Source organism: Rutidosis leptorrhynchoides, chromosome 1 (genome assembly GCF_046630445.1).
Source record: "Rutidosis leptorrhynchoides isolate AG116_Rl617_1_P2 chromosome 1, CSIRO_AGI_Rlap_v1, whole genome shotgun sequence".
NCBI classification, from domain to species: domain Eukaryota; kingdom Viridiplantae; phylum Streptophyta; class Magnoliopsida; order Asterales; family Asteraceae; genus Rutidosis; species Rutidosis leptorrhynchoides.
The window spans coordinates 106,339,854-106,359,696 of record NC_092333.1 but is presented as its reverse complement, the minus strand read 5'-3'; the positions used below and the strand labels follow the sequence as shown (position 1 = coordinate 106,359,696).

General features: G+C 30.6%; 1 protein-coding gene across 1 annotated transcript; it reads left to right on the top strand.

Moving 5' to 3' along the window:
• The first annotated feature begins 12,585 nt into the window (after window positions 1–12,585).
• LOC139863834 (uncharacterized) lies at window positions 12,586–17,874 on the top strand. Its single transcript, XM_071852435.1, has 16 exons — window positions 12,586–12,857; window positions 13,495–13,689; window positions 13,789–13,863; window positions 13,964–14,131; window positions 14,225–14,388; window positions 14,488–14,709; window positions 14,849–14,975; window positions 15,074–15,262; window positions 15,362–15,448; window positions 15,929–16,083; window positions 16,165–16,284; window positions 16,371–16,596; window positions 16,766–16,825; window positions 16,906–17,079; window positions 17,268–17,377; window positions 17,472–17,874. The coding sequence occupies exons 1-16, from the start codon at window positions 12,660–12,662 to the stop codon at window positions 17,638–17,640; spliced, it is 2,439 nt and encodes an 812-aa protein (XP_071708536.1). The 5' UTR covers window positions 12,586–12,659; the 3' UTR covers window positions 17,641–17,874.
• The last annotated feature ends 1,969 nt before the right edge of the window (window positions 17,875–19,843 follow it).

Below are 19,843 nucleotides of genomic sequence, written 5' to 3'. Positions count from 1 at the left end.
ATTGAACATATTTTCTAGCGGTTGTTAGTGTCGAGAACCAACCACATAACTAGTGTAAAACACGGTGGTGACCAACCAAGTTAAAAAGAAGTTTAAAGAAACCTGTGCATTATTATACAAACCACATGTATCAATCACGTAGTTCTCTTCATTTAATTTAAAAACATGGTATTTAAATACTACTATATTTTATTAGTTCACTATATTTTATTAGTGTATTTGGTGATTGTGAAGATCCGTCCTAATCCATCCGGACGAAGTCCATATCGATTATAAATGATTCACAACAGTTGATTACATCGCGAGGTACTTGACCTCTATATGGTACATTTTACAAACATTGCATTCGTTTTTGAAAAGACAATCTTTCATTACATCGAAAGTTGACAACATGCATACCATTTCATAATATATCTAACTATAATTGACTTAACAATAATCTTGATGAACTCAACGACTCGAATGCAACGTCTTTTGAAATATGTCATGAATGACTCCAAATAATATCTCTAAGATGAACAAATGCACAGCGGAAGATTTCTTTCGTACCTGAGGATAAACATGCTTTAAAGTGTCAACCAAAAGGTTGGTGAGTTCATTAGTTTAACATAAATAATCATTTCATAATTTTAATAGACCACAAGATTTCATATTTCCATTTCTCATAAACATACGTCCCATGCATAGAGACAAAAATAATCATTCATATGGATTGAACACCTGGTAACCGACATTCACAATATGCATATAAGAATATCCCCATCATTCCGGGATCCTCCTTCGGACATGATATAAATTTCGAAGTACTAAAGCATCTGGTACTTTGGATGGGGCTTGTTGGGCCCGATAGATCTATCTTTAGGATTCGCGTCAATTAGGGTGTCTGTTCCCTAATTCTTAGATTACCAGACTATAAAGGGGCATATTCGGTTTAATAATCCAGCCATAGAATGTAGTTTTACTCACTTGTGTCTATTTCGTAAAACATTTATAAAAGCAGCGCATGTATTCTCAGTCCCAAAAATATATATTGCAAAAGCATTTAAAAGGGGAGCAAATGAAACTCACACATATAAATATTGTAAAACAGTTAATAAAGCATTTGCATGTATTCTCAGCCCAAAAATGTAAAGAGTAAAAAGGGCAAATGAAACTCACCTAATGTATTTTGTAGTAAAAATACATAGAACGACATTGAACAAGTATAGGGTTGGCCTTGGATTCACGAACCTATATCATTTGTATATTCATTAATACATATAATCGAAATCGAACAAATATTTATATTATTGTTAGTGATAATTTTTATATTATTAATTTATATATTTTATTATATATTTATTTTTATATACATAATCTTTTGTTTACAGAATAATAGTTATAGTAATGCTAGAGTAATATTAATAATAAAAATGATAAAAATGATAATACTTAATAAATTTAATTAAGATAATAAATGTTATGATTTCATTAGTGATAAAAGTAATGATATTAATACTAATAATATACTTATATTAATAGTAATGGTTCTAATATTTATAAAGTGATAATAATAATGTTAATAAAAATAATGATATTAACTAATGATAATAATACTAAATTGTATCATAATTATAATAAATGTGATAAGAATAGTTATAGTAATTTTACTAATTCCATTAAATCATATTTTGATTAAAATTCTAGTCATTTTCATAATAATAATACTTATATCAAAATTTCTATATTTAATTTTAATAATATTATGAAAACCTTTAACTTCATAGTCATGATAATTATAATCTTTGTAGTTATTAACTATGGCTTCTCATAACCTTAATTTGTATAAAAAATTATAATTTACGTGTATTCATATAATTATAACAATTTTCTATAATTTTTAATATAACAACTTTTATTATATATTTGTTTTATTAACCTGATTACTAACCCTGAAATCATATTAATAACACTAACAATAATAACATAATGATAATAATAATAATAATAATAACATTCATAATCATAACAATAATAATAATTAATAATGATACTAATATTAGTTAGTAATAATAATAATAATAATAATAATAATAATAATAATAATAATAATAATAATAATAATAATAATAATAATAATAATAATAATAATAATAATAATAATTAAAAGAGTTATACCCTTAAAGAAAAGCTCAAAAAGAATGTCACCGCCTGGACTCGAACCCTCGACCTCTCGCACACCCAACACGCACCTTAACCGCTGGACCATTCGTTTCATTCTGATTTAAAGCCCCATTGTTATTTATTTAACCCGATTATTATTTTTTGTTCTATCTTCTTCCTTTCTTCAATAATCAATCGACCCAAAAATCATTCCAATCGTTTTTTTTTCCACGCTTAAAATTAATTAAATATTTGGTATTAGAATCTAACATATATACAGAACCATTATAAGATGAATTAAATTAGTAAAAAAAATAAATAAGAAAAATACGTTGTACAGTTTTTGAAGAACACACATAAACTCATTTATTGATTTTGAAATATAGATGTTTTTAGCTAATGATTATAACATGAAAGTGATTCCATTTCACCTTTAAAAACTTTCTGGAAATTCAATTTAACTTAAAACATCAAGGTAAAGTCGAATTTGATGATGAACAATCACTTTGCCTTTTTGACAAGTAGTTTTGACCCGTAAATTCGTTTTCAATTCAATGAATTGAGGATTGAAACTTTCCAGATATATTGAGTAGAAGGTTTTAAACAACACTGTATTAATAACTTTTGAAATTGATTGCATAATCGAATTTTTGGAAAATCAAGTCAAAAACAGAACATAACCTGTGTTCTTTAAATCTTCTGTTTTAATTCGAATAACAAGGAGCTGCTAATAGTGTTTGAGTTTTATATTTGGTAACGTGATGTCATTGGGTACCAATTACAACTGGTGTTGATCGATTTGTAGTATAAACAAATTCGACAGGAATTTAATAAAAATAAATATAAAAAAAATATAAAAAGGAGATTGGGACGTGCAACTAATTCTTGGTTGTATTAGACTTATTGAGTTCTACTGCTAACAATTTTGAGACAAAGACAACATTTCAGATCGTGATTTATACAGAATCTAACTTTATATCCGATATTTGTATTAATAAATAAATAAGCATATTAATTATTAATAATACTAATAATTATAATAATAATAATTATATAAATAATAATAATAATAATTAATATTTATTCTAACAACACTGATAATTTACATTATCTCTATAATAATATTTATAATTTTATTAATCATTTTAAGATAATGGAAGGAAAATAATGAGAAATGATAATCTTATTAATAACTAAAATCATGATTTTTACTACTAGTTAAAATAATAATGATATTAATAACAATAACAATATCAATAACAATAGTAATATTATAACAAATTAGGTGTATCAATTTCATATTTATGTATTATATATAATAGTATTAATAATAATGATATTAATATTAACATTATTGATATAAATAATGAAAAAAAATAATATTAGTATAACACTATATTTTTAACTTGAAACCTAAATTTAATATACTAATATTACGTATTATTAATTATTTATATTTAATACTTATATATATATTGAATAAATACACATATTGAATGTTTAATACTTATACGCTTTATATATTATAATATACATACAATCAATAATTACGTATCAATCATATATACATGTATATATATGTATATTTCAACTACTACATATTTAATTTTGTTTTAATTATCAAATTTAAGTTTTCTTTCATAATACTTAATCACATAATAATTTTATTTATCTATTTATAATATAATTATTTACATATATAGTTATTTATATATAAACATTTCTATTTACGATTTAAGGTTCGTGAATCGTCGGAAATGGTCAAAGGGTAATTTGAATATATGAACATAGTCTCCAAAATTTTCGAGACTCAACATTACAGACTTTGCTTATCATATCGAAATCATATAAAGATTAAGTTTAAATTTGGTCAAAAATCTCCGGGTCATCACAGTACCTACCCGTTAAAGAAATTTCGTCCCGAAATTTGAGTGAGGTGGTAATGGTTAACAATAAAATGTTTTCATGACGAATATGAGTTGATAAATAGAGTTTTATTATTATTGAGTAACATGGATGAAATGATTCGATTAATCGAAACGTATAAATGAAGTTATCACAAAAGATCGAGATGAAGAAATGGAGATTTTCCATAATTTTTGACGTAGTCGCGATTGAATTTCCGGAATTCAAGGGATTTAAGTAAATCTTCGAAATCTGAGAGATTTGATTCTTCGGCGAATAAGGAAATTAAGATCTCTCTAATTAAATACAGTGATCTGCTTCGATTACTCTGTCTGATATTTCTATTATAAATTAAACTCTTTTGTTCCATTATTCTCACCATTCCTATACTTTCCTTCTTGTTTCATACATCCAAAAGATTCTGAAAATGTTTAATCCAGTTCTGATCCTTGTCCTCATCCTTACTATCGCAACAATCATTCTCCTTTTCCAACTTCCACCAGAGGAATCTGCTTTCTTCTACTTCGCCCTTGGGATTATAATGTTTTTAATTTTTCCCGTGTATTTATGTTGCGATAAACATTGATATACACGGTTTGTAATTTATGTGTTGTTATCGGGCTTTATATTCTCCCTTAAATTTCAAAGCTCTATGCTTTTGTTTTCTCTTCCTGACTTCAAGTCAAGCGAATAATGGTCCAGAATTTGTAGATATAGAGGTTCGAATGATTATAATGTTCTAAGCAGAAAGGAACGTGATAGCACGATTTGATTTTCAAATTTATCAACATCACGAAAGATAGAACCATCAAGAATACATTTTCTTGATTTGTTCAGGAGTTGAGTAGAATGAAAGAGTTATGTAACATGGCACATGATGACGTTATGATCTGTGAATCATCACGTCCCATTAGAAACTCAGCATGACTTAATGTAATATAATTACGTTGATCAAGTGTCATTATATTATACTAACTCATGCATCAGTTCCCAACATTACTTCATTAACATTCATATTTTAAGCTCGAAAGTTTAGAGAATATAGAAACTAACAGTTTCTATATGATGCAACACTGATAGCACTAAGAGATTAATGATTTCAGATAAGAATGGTTATGAAAATATCTTCAGAAATATGGAGGATATTTATAATGAAAGATACGATGATATCTTGGAATATCTAAAATCAGAGGATGATAAAAACTATTGTCTGCAAGGGTTTAGAGTAAGGAGCAAGATATTCACTAAAGACTTTAGCAGACTTTGAATCATTTGGATTCTTTGAAGTCAAACTTATCCTTTGTGATTTGTCCACGGCTTTCTTCATAGTTTCGCATAATCTGCTTTTCGGTACTAAATTTTCTATTGAATGTTTCCAATATAATGATACACAGGAAGCACGAAGAGGTATATAATTTCGGACGAGAATATTTATGAAAATATCCTCAGAAATATCGAAGATATTGATGATGATATTTTGGAATTTCTAAGTTCGATGGTTGATGAGGAAGATTTTTCCGCAAGATTTTAACATGAGTACGGAGCAAAATATTCGTTGAAGGTTTCATTGGATCCATAATTATCTGGATTCTTTGAATATATGGTATGGTCCTTGTATTTGTCCTTGGTCTCCTTCGTGGTTAGCTCAATCCGTTTTCCAATTCCAACCTTTCTGAGCTTTTCCAACATACTATTTTTTATCATCAAACTTCCGATGATTAAGGGGGTTTACAGTTGTCTATGGTTTCTGCTGCTTCATTCAGCTTTTTCAACATTCAGAGTATTGATTTGTGACTGAGTGCTTTTCAGAATTTCAGAATGAGAGATCATAATTCTAAGCGATAAATGTCATACATATAACTGTTGATGTAGATATGCTGTGAGTTTTCAAAGTACTGATTGCTGATTCCCGGTAATTGGTATGGCAGTTCTCGTTACAAGATGTGGATAAGTATATGATAGGGTTTCAATGAATAAATATAATGATTTGTCAGAGAGATTTAAGCCAAGAAGCAATGAGGTTCCTAGTACGTCTGCTGGTAATATGGTGGAATATAAAAGAATTCTCCGGTATCAAAAGGGTAATCGTATATATCAGGATTTATAGTAAGGTTACTTCAGATAAAAAGTCGAAGTTGAATTGCTGAAGCTGTGACAAAATTGGCTAATTTGGAAAAGAATTGCAAAGTTATTTTCGGTGATAACAACGCCAAAAGAGCTAGCACAGATACGTGTTAAACGTTTATACAGGTTCCGAGAATTTTTCAGGTGCCTAACTATATGCGTAAATCTTTTCTTCCGTAGATGGAGTGCGGTTGATTCATCCTCCCGATTGAGGTGTTTTCAAGAATCATGAAAGGTTTGAACGCTGATTGTAATCGTCAAGATACAAATGAAGTTTAAGATGAAATCAAGTGGCAAACTTGAAGAATTGTTTAGTTTCATATGTTATAGTCAATATTTTAATTCATTTTAATTGTCCAATGTTGGTAGTCCACAGTTGATAGTCCACAGTTAGCAATTCAATAATTCATACATAGTTTAATATATAATATTCGAATTAATTAATACGTATCGTGTCCCGTGTACATGTCTCAGACTCGATCACAACTCAAAGTATATATATTATTATAGAATCAACCTCAACCCTGTATAGAGAACTCGATCATTACTGCATATAGAGTGTCTATGGTTATTCTAAATAATATATATATATGCGTCGATATGATATGTCAAAACCTTGTATACGTGTCCCGATATTTAAAGTGCGTAAAATAAATACAGAAATTAAATGACAATAAATAAAATTGCGAGAATGTAAATTGCGATAATTAAATTGCGATAAATAAAATGTAATCAGTTAGCTAGGAACAATTAGCTAGGAACAGTTAGCGTGGATTCTTAACACAATTTCTCTTAATTAATTAGTCTGTTTCTAACAAATTTTATTTTGTCATATGTTTTCTTCATTATGCCACTTGTTGGATTCTGATAAGTCAAAATCCAAATATGAAATTGAATAGAAATAATTATTCTGCGGTGAACGGGTTCGTATATCTGTTGATGTAGGTAGGATAGTAAATGACCGTTGAATCAGATTCGAAGAGTGTACAGTGTAATTTATTAATGTGAAATCTAAATATTCCTCGGGTATTACCTACCCGTTAATATATTTTCACTATTAACAGTTTGTACAAAAGAATTTTTAATTACAATCTTTATGAAAACATACTTACATATATATTTTCTTCAGATGTAATTATAGATTTAATGAGTTAATATAGTATTAATCTCATTTGATTTACCTTTAAAACTAAGATACATAATCTATAAAACATTAGAGATTACATAATCGCCATGTCGAACGAAGATAAAATAGATAGAACGATACATAGAACGATGATTATGCTCGTAGTACAGAATGTGATATTGAGGCAAGGATTGTTGATGATACAGGTGCTGTTACTGATGGTACTGTTGGTGTCGGTGATGTTGCTGAAGCTGGTAAGTTTTGCACCATGTTCTCCAAATTGATTACTCGAGCGCGAAGCTCGTTGACTTCTTCGATTACTCCGGGATGATTGTCGGTCGGAACGAGCGGATGAATAAGGTTTAGAATCTGAGTTATGATATAGTCGTGGCGAGATATTCGAAAAATGAGGGTGAAGATGGTGTTACGAACAGGTTCGCCGGTAAGTGCTTCAGGTTCTTCGCCAAAAGGTGAATTCGGTTAGTGGAAGGGATCGCCTTCTGCGCTTTTCCATTAATTAAGTCGACTACGAACCCATCAGATAAATTGATAATGGCTGATTGGTTGATTCATGCAGATGACGCTGTTTTCGGAGCTTAGGTGAACATCTATGTCGGAATAGCTGTCGGAATAACTATCGGAATAGCTATTGGAATCTGAGGGACTCGAACGGGTTGCAGGATTCATCTCGTACGATCAGATGAAGGATTTTCGATAAGAAATAGATTATAGGATGTAGATTAGTACCCTGAAATACATAATTTACATATGCATATATAATACTAAAATCCCATAAGTTACGGAGGAATCTACGGAAGCTGTCAGGCAAAGGTAACAATAACAGATACGCTAAGATATGAATTTATCTATACATTGTCTATGCAATAGAGGTAGTAAGACGTGTTTAGACTTTAAGGATGATAAGCAAATAATTTTCGACACTAATGATAAGCAAAACTTTTGACATGCAGACACGGTCGAAGTCCAGACTCACTAATGCATCCTAACGACTTATCAGTTATACACACTAATGCAGACCTGGTTCGCTAAGACCACCGCTCTGATACCAACTGTGAAGACCCGTCCTAATCCATCCGGACGAAGTCCATATCGATTATAAATGATTCACAACAGTTGATTACATCGCGAGGTACTTGACCTCTATATGGTACATTTTACAAACATTGCATTCGTTTTTGAAAAGACAATCTTTCATTACATCGAAAGTTGACAACATGCATACCATTTCATAATATATCTAACTATAATTGACTTAACAATAATCTTGATGAACTCAACGACTCGAATGCAACGTCTTTTGAAATATGTCATGAATGACTCCAAATAATATCTCTAAGATGAGCAAATGCACAGCGAAAGATTTCTTTCGTACCTGAGGATAAACATGCTTTAAAGTGTCAACCAAAAGGTTGGTGAGTTCATTAGTTTAACATAAATAATCATTTCATAATTTTAATAGACCACAATATTTCATATTTCCATTTCTCATAAACATACGTCCCATGCATAGAGACAAAAATAATCATTCATATGGATTGAACACCTGGTAACCGACATTCACAATATGCATATAAGAATATCCCCATCATTCCGGGATCCTCCTTCGGACATGATATAAATTTCGAAGTACTAAAGCATCCGGTACTTTGGATGGGGCTTGTTGGGCCCGATAGATCTATCTTTAGGATTCGCGTCAATTAGGGTGTCTGTTCCCTAATTCTTAGATTACCAGACTATAAAGGGGCATATTCGGTTTAATAATCCAGCCATAGAATGTAGTTTTACTCACTTGTGTCTATTTCGTAAAACATTTATAAAAGCAGCGCATGTATTCTCAGTCTCAAAAATATATATTGCAAAAGCATTTAAAAAAGGGAGCAAATGAAACTCACACATATAAATATTGTAAAACAGTTAATAAAGCATTTGCATGTATTCTCAGCCCAAAAATGTAAAGAGTAAAAAGGGCAAATGAAACTCACCTAATGTATTTTGTAGTAAAAATACATAGAACAACATTGAACAAGTATAGGGTTGGCCTTGGATTCACGAACCTATATCATTTGTATATTCATTAATACATATAATCGAAATCGAACAAATATTTATATTATTGTTAGTGATAATTTTTATATTATTAATTTATATATTTTATTATATATTTATTTTTATATACATAATCTTTTGTTTACAGAATAATAGTTATAGTAATACTAGAGTAATATTAATAATAAAAATGATAAAAATTATAATACTTAATAAATTTAATTAAGATAATAAATGTTATGATTTCATTAGTGATAAAAGTAATGATATTAATACTAATAATATACTTATATTAATAGTAATGGTTCTAATATTTATAAAGTGATAATAATAATGTTAATAAAAATAATGATATTAACTAATGATAATAATACTAAATTGTATCATAATTATAATAAATGTGATACGAATAGTTATAGTAATTTTACTAATTCCATTAAATCATATTTTGATTAAAATTCTAGTCATTTTCATAATAATAATATTTATATCAAAATTTCTATATTTAATTTTAATAATATTATGAAAACCTTTAACTTCATAGTCATGATAATTATAATCTTTGTAGTTATTAACTATGGCTTCTCATAACCTTAATTTGTATAAAAAATTATAATTTACGTGTATTCATATAATTATAACAATTTTTTATAATTTTTAATATAACAACTTTTATTATATACTAGTTTTATTAACCTGATTACTAACCCTGAAATCATATTAATAACACTAACAATAATAACATAATGATAATAATAATAATAACATTCATAATCATAAAAATAATAATAATTAATAATGATACTAATATTAGTTAGTAGTAGTAATAATAATAATAATAATAATAATAATAATAATAATAATAATAATAATAATAATAATAATAATAATAATTAAAAGAGTTATACCCTTAAAGGAAAGCTCAAAAAGAATGTCACCGCCTGGACTCGAACCCACGATCTCTCGCACACCCAACACGCACCTTAACCGCTGGACCATTCGTTTCATTCTGATTTAAAGCCCCATTGTTATTTATTTAACCCGATTATTATTTTCTGTTCTATCTTCTTCCTTTCTTCAATAATCAATCGACCCAAAAATTATTCCAATCATTTTTTTTTCACGCTTAAAATTAATTAAATATTTGGTATTAGAATCTAACATATATACAGAACCATTATAAGATGAATTAAATTAGTAAAAAAAATAAATAAGAAAAATACGCTGTACAGTTTTTGAAGAACACACATAAACTCATTTATTGATTTTGAAATATAGATGTTTTTAGCTAATGATTATAACATGAAAGTGATTCCATTTCACCTTTAAAAACTTTCTGGAAATTCAATTTAACTTAAAACATCAAGGTAAAGTCGAATTTGATGATGAACAATCACTTTGACTTTTGGGCAAGTAGCTTTGACCCGTAAATTCGTTTTCAATTCAATGAATTGAGGATTGAAACTTTCCAGATATATTGAGTAGAAGGTTTTAAACAACACTGTATTAATAATTTTTGAAATTGATTGCATAATCGAATTTTTGGAAAATCAAGTCAAAAACAGAACATAACCTGTGTTCTTTAAATCTTCTGTTTTAATTCGAATAACAAGGAGCTGCTAATAGTGTTTGATTTTGATATTTGATAACGTGATGTCATTGGGTACCAATTACAACTAGTGTTGATCGATTTGTAGTATAAACAAATTCGACAGGAATTTAATAAAAAAAATATAAAAAAAATATAAAAAGGAGATTGGGACGTGCAACTAATTCTTGGTTGTATTAGACTTATTGAGTTCTACTGCTAACAATTTTGAGACAAAGACAACATTTTTAGATCGTGATTTATACATAATCTAACTTTATATCCGATATTAGTATTAATAAATAAATAAGCATATTAATTATTAATAATACTAATAATTATAATAATAATAATTAATATTTATTCTAACAACACTGATAATTTACATTATCTCTATAATAATATTTATAATTTTATTAATCATTTTAGGAAGGAAAATAATGAGAAATGATAATCTTATTAATAACTAAAATCATGATTTTTACTACTAATTAAAATAATAATGATATTAATAACAATAACAATATCAATAACAATAGTAATATTATAACAAATTAGGTGTATCAATTTCATATTTATGTATTATATATAATAGTATTAATAATAATGATATTAATATTAACATTATTGATATAAATAATGAAAAAAATAATAATATTAGTATAACACTATATTTTTAACTTGAAACCTAAATTTAATATACTAATATTACGTATTATTAATTATTTATATTTAATACTTATATATATATTGAATAAATACACATATTGAATGTTTAATACTTATACGCTTTATATATTATAATATACATACAATCAATAATTACGTATCAATCATGTATACATGTATATATATGTATATTTCAACTACTACATATTTAATTTTGTTTTAATTATCAAATTTAAGTTTTCTTTCATAATACTTAATCACATAATAATTTTATTTATCTATTTATAATATAATTATTTACATATATAGTTATTTATATATAAGCATTTCTATTTACGATTTAAGGTTCGTGAATCGTCGGAAATGGTCAAAGGGTAATTTGAATATATGAACATAGTCTCCAAAATTTTCGAGACTCAACATTACAGACTTTGCTTATCGTATCGAAATTATATAAAAATTAAGTTTAAATTTGGTCGAAAATCTCCGGGTCATCACAGTGATCGTTGTCCATCTTCTCATTTTGTACATTTTAAGACAACATATTATCAGTGAATAGTGTATTGATCGTTATCACTGAAATCGTGATGGAATTATTTACATTTTTTTTTCACTACATTTACCACATAACTATAACTATTATACCTTATAAAAAACTCTTATCACACTCCATCATATCATCACCATTATAAAGAGTAAAGAGGATGAGGAGAAAGGTGTTTGAAAAATATATATTCTAATAAAACTATTTTACCCTTTTGTACATGTTAAGGGTTATAAACGATTTATATTAGCTTAAAAGGGACTGAGGATGTGCGAGTTGCAAACCACGAGGATGTTTACGTAGTTTTTAAAATGAAAGGGTAAATAGTGTTACGTTACTTCTTTTTGGAGGGTAATTTGGTAATATAAAAACCATACTGCGTTAGTCTTCACCAGTAAACGCCATCCCGGGCGACGGACAGAATACCAAAACACTACTCCGCCTGACTGAAATTATAATTAGGGTTCTAAGAAACCCCTAATTGATGTTCATTAATGGCTTCGATTCGAAACTTGTTTTACACATCTATACTTATAATTATTGTAATTTTAGTTAAAATTTCAGAATCAGCCTCTTCTCCCAAAGCTTACAAAAGAGATCCAGGTCACCTTCAATGGCATCACAGTGCTTTTCAGGAAGTTAAGGAAACTGTTCGATCCGATGTCCGTATTATGCTCCATTCTCGCGCAGAGGTATAATGATAATTTTAATTTGAAAATTATCATCTTAGATCACTGAATTTCTGTTTTATTACTGGAGTTTGTGTCAGATATTCTTATAAGTTGATTACTGGTTGATCTTGAATTATATGATCCACATTTTCTAATATGAATTTCATGTTTTTGTTGCTTAATTTAGTTAGTCTATCTTTAGTTAGTTGTAATTCTAATAAGTATAAGTATAGGATATTGTTGATTTCATCAAAATGATGTGAAGCTTATTTTCAAATAACTGGGATAAAAGTGCATGGTTCTATCACCATAATAACTGGGATGTCTTATGAGGATTACAAAGAGTATCTTTTATGTAACTAGTCATTATGGAGTTAAGTGGGCTTAACTTTGGTCTCAAAGTTATTTCAGTTTGAAATTTTGAAGCCATTATATGAGGGTATTTTGGACACTCAGCTGGTACTCAACCACGTCTATTGAATTGTGTGCTAAGTCATATGTCTTCATTCTTGTGGGAAGCAGCGAGTGCTGTTTCCTTTTTACAGATTGCAGTTGTTTTATATGGAATTTGATTTGGTTAGGCTGGATTCGGGTTAGATGGCTGTCACTAAGTTAGAATTTAGAATCTACTTTAATTAATAATGTAACCTGAATGCAGGTTCCCTTCCAAGTCCCACTTGAAATAAATGTCGTTTTGGTCGGTTTCAGCGGAGATGGAGGTTATAGATACACATTGGATTCACAAAAACTTGAAGAGTTTCTTCGAGTGGGCTTTCCATCTCACAGACCGTCATGTCTGGAGACTGGCGAACCCCTTGACATTGAGCATCACATGGTGTTCAACGCATTTCCAGTAAGTTATTTTTAAACATGCTTGGTTCATCTTACAAATTACGTATTTATGTAATTTAGAAACATTCCTTTTTGAGTATTTGATAACTTTTTATTACAGGCAGCTCAGCCAGAACTGATAGCACTTGAGAAGGCTTTGAAAGCAGCTATGGTTCCTGCTGGTACCGCCAGAGAGGTAATTGCAACTGTTTATTTCTTAGGAATATGACAAGTGAAATCTGTTGTTTTAGGTTGATATAAAAAATAAAATTAGTAATAATATGTGGATTATATAGGCTGATTTTGGAAGGGAAGTTCCGGCATTCGATGTAGACGCATCAGTAGTGGAGCAAGAATTTCAGAAGCTTTATTCTTACTTGTTTGATTATGAGAATATGGGATATAATGCTGAGGAAGCGGACAGACCTATGCCGACAGCAATATTTATTGTGAATTTTGATAAAGTATGTATTAACATCACCTTTTCTTTTATTATCAGAATATATATTTATTTATATATTTCTGACTAATGTTTCTTGCTTGGTTATTATACTCAGGTTAGAATGGATCCTAGAAATAAGGATATTGATCTTGATAGTTTGATGTATGCAAAACCGAATCAGTTAACTGAAGAAGATATTAAACAACAAGAGGGAGGCTACATTTATCGTTATCATTATAATGGAGGTGGTGTATCTCAAGTATGGTTTGGCTTGGGCAGGTACATTTACTATATTGACAAGAAACTGTGGCTTTTTATTGGAGTGTTCATTCAAATCTAATTGATATCTCATTTGTGTCTAATTTCAAATGGTGCCAGGTTTGTTGTAATTGACATTTCAGCAGGCCCGTGTACATACGGAAAAATCGAAACTGAAGAAGGAAGTGTTAGTTCAAAGACCCTTCCCCGCTTGCGGAATGCGATGTTTCCTAAAAGCTCGATTACTGCTAATGAACATTCTACCACGCATGACAACTTTGTTGGTCAACTTGCTGCTTTGATAGGCATTACAGTTCAGCATGTTATTGCTCCAGATGTCAGGTTTGTTGCCGTAAAATTTGTGTCAGTAAGATTTATAAGTTTGTAACAAGCTGTTTAATTATTTCTTCAAGATATAAATATGCTTCTTTTCGTTTTTTCATTATCTTTTTTATTTTTTATCCATCTTTTGCGGATTCAGGTTTGAAACTGTGGATCTTGCAACAAGGTTGCTTGTACCAATTATTGTGCTACAAAATCATAACCGTTATAATATCATGGAGAAAGGCCAGAATTACAGTATAGATATTGGAGCCATTGAATCCGAGGTGCAATTAAGCTTCTATTTCCTTTTTGTCTTCCAATGTTTTTGGCTGGTCATATCGTGATTGATATTAATTAGTACCTGTTTTCTGATTTTTTTCAGGTTAAGAAGATGGTACACAAAGGAGAAGACGTAGTGATTGTTGGTGGTTCGCATTCGTTACATCTCCATGAGAAATTGGCGATCGCTGTATCAAAAGCTACACGTGGTCATTCACTCCAAGAAACAAAAAAAGATGGACGCTTTCATGTGCATACAAAAACATATCTTGATGGTGCCATCCTTAAAGAGGTACCAAATTACACCGATGAAAGTATCTTTATTTATCTTTGTACTTTAAATACTTTTCTCTACAATACAATTTCGTTTACCAAGAAATTCTTACGATAGGAAATGGAACGATCTGCTGATGTATTAGCAGCTGGTTTACTTGAGGTCTCTGAGCCATCGCTTTCCGATAAATATTTTATCCGACAGGTTGGTCTAAGTCTATGCGTACATACTATCGCTTGTTAAAATAACATGTGCTTACTGAAAATCTTTAAGTTTGTCTTTCTTTTGTATATATTAGAGGTGACAATATTGATCTGTTTATGTGTAACTGGGTTGATTTAGGCTATGTTCTATCTTTAATCGGTCAAACGAGTAAAGTTAAAGAAAGATTAGCTAAAAGGAGACATATTGAAAGTTTCCAAAAGATTTTTTTTATTTATTTTCATAAATGTTTTCACACAGATTTTATTTGTTTGTATGTTTTACACTAATATTTTTTAAAATTACTGGTTTTTGGGGAAAATAAGTGTTTTAGTTCAATCCCTCTGCCTTGTTTTCCCATAGCCATCTTTGCCCATTTTCCACCTCTACTTTTTTGGCCTGATCTTTTTTTTTTTTTTTTTTTTTTTTTTTTTTGTATCTGATGCCAAACTTGTACACTGAGAGTAATATTATTTTCCACAGCACTGGATGGATGAGACAGATGGTATTAGCGATTCAATATTAAAGCATAAACCTATTTGGGCTCCTAACCCTAAATCTCGAAGGAAGAAAACGAAGACAGTGCAAAAGAAACAAGGGGACCTGCATCGTACTTACGGAACGAGAGTTGTTCCTGTGTGAGTAATCATATCACATCTTAAATCTTTTTTTGCTAAACAAATATAAATATTAAATAAGATTGTATGCCTCCTTTGCAGTTTTGTTCTATCATTAGCTGATGTGGATCCACACCTTATGATGGATGATGAAAGCCTTCTGTGGACAAGTAACGATGTCGTTATCGTATTGCAACATCAAAGTGACAAAATACCTCTAAGGTTGACAATTGTCAACTTAAGTCATGTTTTGTTTTTTTACATAATTTGAAGTTCACTTTTTTTTTTTTTTTTTTTTTGCTGTTCAGTTACGTCTCGGAAACGGAGAGAAGGCACGTTGTTCCATCTCAAGCTCAACGTCATATAGTGGCTGGATTAGCTTCAGTTGTGGGTGGATTAAGCGCACCATATGAAAAAGTTTCTCACATTCATGAAAGACCTGTTGTCAATTGGCTTTTGGCAGCCGGTTGTCATCCTTTTGGACCTTTTTCTAATGCTTCCCAAGTTAGTCAACTGCTTCAGGATGTTGCACTGGTAACAACGCCTTTCACCATACTCGTTATTGGTTCATTTATATATCAACCTGTCAATTTAGGCTGTGTTTTATGTTAAAAGTCTTTTCTCTTTTTGTCAATTTGTCAAAGATTTGCTCATTACGTACTTAGATTTTTCCGGCTGATTGTAATTTTCACTGATCCAACAGAGAAATTCAATATATGCTCGTGTAGATTCTGCTCTTCATAGGATTCGAGAGATGTCAGAGGTAAACATTGTATTTCTTGTTATGTCTTTTTCATTTACATTTTCAGTTGGTGTGCTTACTATCTTTTATTTCTTATATAGTCTGTACAAGCTTTTGCTGGAGAGTATTTAAGAACCCCTTTAGGTGAACCAGTAAAAGGCAAGAAGAATAAGACAACCACTGAACTATGGTTAGAAAAGTTCTACAAAAAGGAAACAAACTTGCCTGAGCCATTCCCCCATGAACTAGTCGAGCAGCTCGAAAAGTATTTGGACGTAAGTTTTGCCCTAATTTATGTTATGTAAATATGCCTAAAAGTTATGTAAATCATCAAATTTGAGAACTGTACACAGATGTCTCTCTTGAGAATCAATGTGATATTTCCAAAAGTAAAAGGTGAAACTTGTCTTATTAGTTTAATTTTAAGCTGAAGGAGCATTGTCTTTTGTTAAATAAATACCAGGGTCTTGAAGAACAGCTTGTGGATTTATCTTCTCTACTATACGATCATCGCCTACAGGATGCGAATGTGAACAGCAGCGAAATCCTTCAAACCTCCATTTTCACCCAACAGTAAGTTCATGCAAAAATTTCTTTCTGGTAAGATAATAATATTATGGTCTGTGAAAGTGATTAAGATATATTGGGTTGTATGTTAATGATGAAGGTATGTGGAGCATGTACTGGAGAATGAGAAAGAGAAGATGAGATGCTGTGAGATTAAGTACAAGTCCCCAAAGCAGGCATCATCACAAAGTCTGATGTATGCTGGGATTCTGATTGCAGGTCTTTTTGTTTATTTTGTTGTTATTTTCTTTTCATCTCCCGTTAGGTAAATCTATAAACTACATTGCACTTGACGCAAGTTTTCATCAATTTGTAAAAGGCCCTGGTTATAGTATTATTAGTATTAGTATAAACTTTCATTAGACGGTAAAAATTACTTGTTTTAGTATCAGGCTTAAGCAAAAATAGCACCAGCTTGGGCCACTAAATTTTTTTTTTTTTAACATTATAAATATAATATAATATTGTCCTACTTGGCTACTTGTATGGGATCTTCTAATCTGTCTGGCAAATCGTCATTTTTTGTAAAATATATTCTACAAATACTTGATGTCTATAGACATAGATCAATGGTGGTTGCAACTTCACAATAGCATGGTTGTAAATACCCCAACTTTGGGGGTAAAATGGTAATTTTCCTTTTTTAATTATTTTTTTACCTTCTTTGAAACTTTTTTTTTTTCAACCTTTTTTCCACCTCGCAGCGAGCGCGGGTATATATTACTCGTTTATAACATATGACGTTTCTGTTCATGCATCGGTCTATTCTATAATTCCTGAGCACCAATGTTGAGTAGTAAGATTTAACAATTAACACTCAACTAGTAGGAAACTATTACAGAGAACACACTATTGAATACAGTTGTGGTGTGTCAACCATAGTTGCATTATTCATTATTCATTATTCACTACTTCAGCAAAGTACTTCAACGGTAACATGCTTTTTCTCTCAACCTCGTGGTTGTGCCCCACCTGAGTTTCTAAATTTTTTTCCCACCACCATAAACCACTGCTTACCACCATTGTGCCGCCACACATTTTCCTCATTTATTACTACATCTACTTCTCGATCCGTCTCAATTTATATTTCTCATCATCGCTTTTATGGAATTCTATAAATCCATCACCAATAAATACCCTAAATTCTCATCTTCCCCAAACCCATCTATATTCGAAAATCACTCTTCACCTTCAACTTCTCAACTTCCCAAATTCCGTCTCCATTAACCTTTGGGGACTTTATTCGCCCTTCTAATTTACCTTTGGGATCGGACGATGAACCCCACCCGATTACTCAAAATCCAGAAAACCAATTCTCTTGCAGCAGGCTGTTTTGGTCAGGCTGCAGGTGGTTGCCGACAGGCTGCTGAAGACACTGATTCTGCTCAAAAGACGTTCATAGGGGCGGCTAGTCAAAATGACGACTCGCCATATGGTTGAATCTACATTTGCAAAAGAAGGTACACGATCACTGAAATTAAGTTTTGGGCCGGGAGAAGATACTCCTTCGTTACTTTTAGTGGCGGTTACAGCCAAGAATGTTGTAAAAAGTTAAATAGCTAAAAAAATTTTGGAAGACCCATCTTCGTTAGATGGCCGAAGATTTCTATGGGAGGTGCATCGAGTCTGACTTGGTTTTCTTCAAACCCAAAATTAAGGTGCAAAGTTAGGCGAAACGGTTTAATTCTAAAGCAGATTTTGTTGGCCGTTATATTGATTGACTTGGTCCCGATAGTGGATGCAAAAGTCTCTTCTTGTTCGATTCCATGCAAGGCCAATGTTGCACATATTTGTAAGTACGGGCTCTATGGGTGTATTTGCATTTGCGAGGATACCTAGAGCTACAACCATATCAACTCAGGGTCGTCGAATTTTGTGATGATTCCCCTTTTTCAAGCTCGTCACATACGTATCATCGTTACGTGTGGATAGAAATATCGGGGATCCTGGTCACGTTTGCATCTAAAGGAAGTGCAATTGTACTTGCCGAATTGTTTGGTTACTATTGTTATAGCTTCATCAACTTTAGGTAATGTTGGTTTCCTTTTCGCTTTCATTAATTGGTAAAACTAAAACATATCCACGATGTTGTTGAAGTTGATTTTGAGGATGATGAATCGTTTTGTTAGAGATGTGAGGCTTGGGTGTACGAGTTGTCGAATTTCATTGTTGCGAATCGGGTTGTCAACAACGTTTATGACAAAGATTTAATGGCGACAACATTGAATCTGATCATGTTGTCAACCAAGGGGATGACATGGCTGCTGACAACGTTTCTGTTTATTCTGATCCTGCTGTCAAAAATCTTGGTTGTGGCTTAATTGTTTGGATACTTAACAAGCTGAGGATATTGCTCCTATTAGCGCGCTTGTTGCTACGCAGAAGACGATGGTATATTCATATTAATCTCCTTTTAAATCCGTCTCCATTAATCCTAGTGACTTGGGCCCCTGTTTAAACGTGGATAAATGC

Bases quoted from the DNA above. Each gene is read 5' to 3' on its own strand.
- LOC139863834 (XM_071852435.1), top strand. From the start codon at position 12,660: ATGGCTTCGATTCGAAACTTGTTTTACACATCTATACTTATAATTATT. The intron at 12,858-13,494 runs GTATAATGATAA...ACCTGAATGCAG, and splicing joins TGCTCCATTCTCGCGCAGAG to GTTCCCTTCCAAGTCCCACT. The intron at 14,710-14,848 runs GTTTGTTGCCGT...TTGCGGATTCAG, and splicing joins GTTATTGCTCCAGATGTCAG to GTTTGAAACTGTGGATCTTG.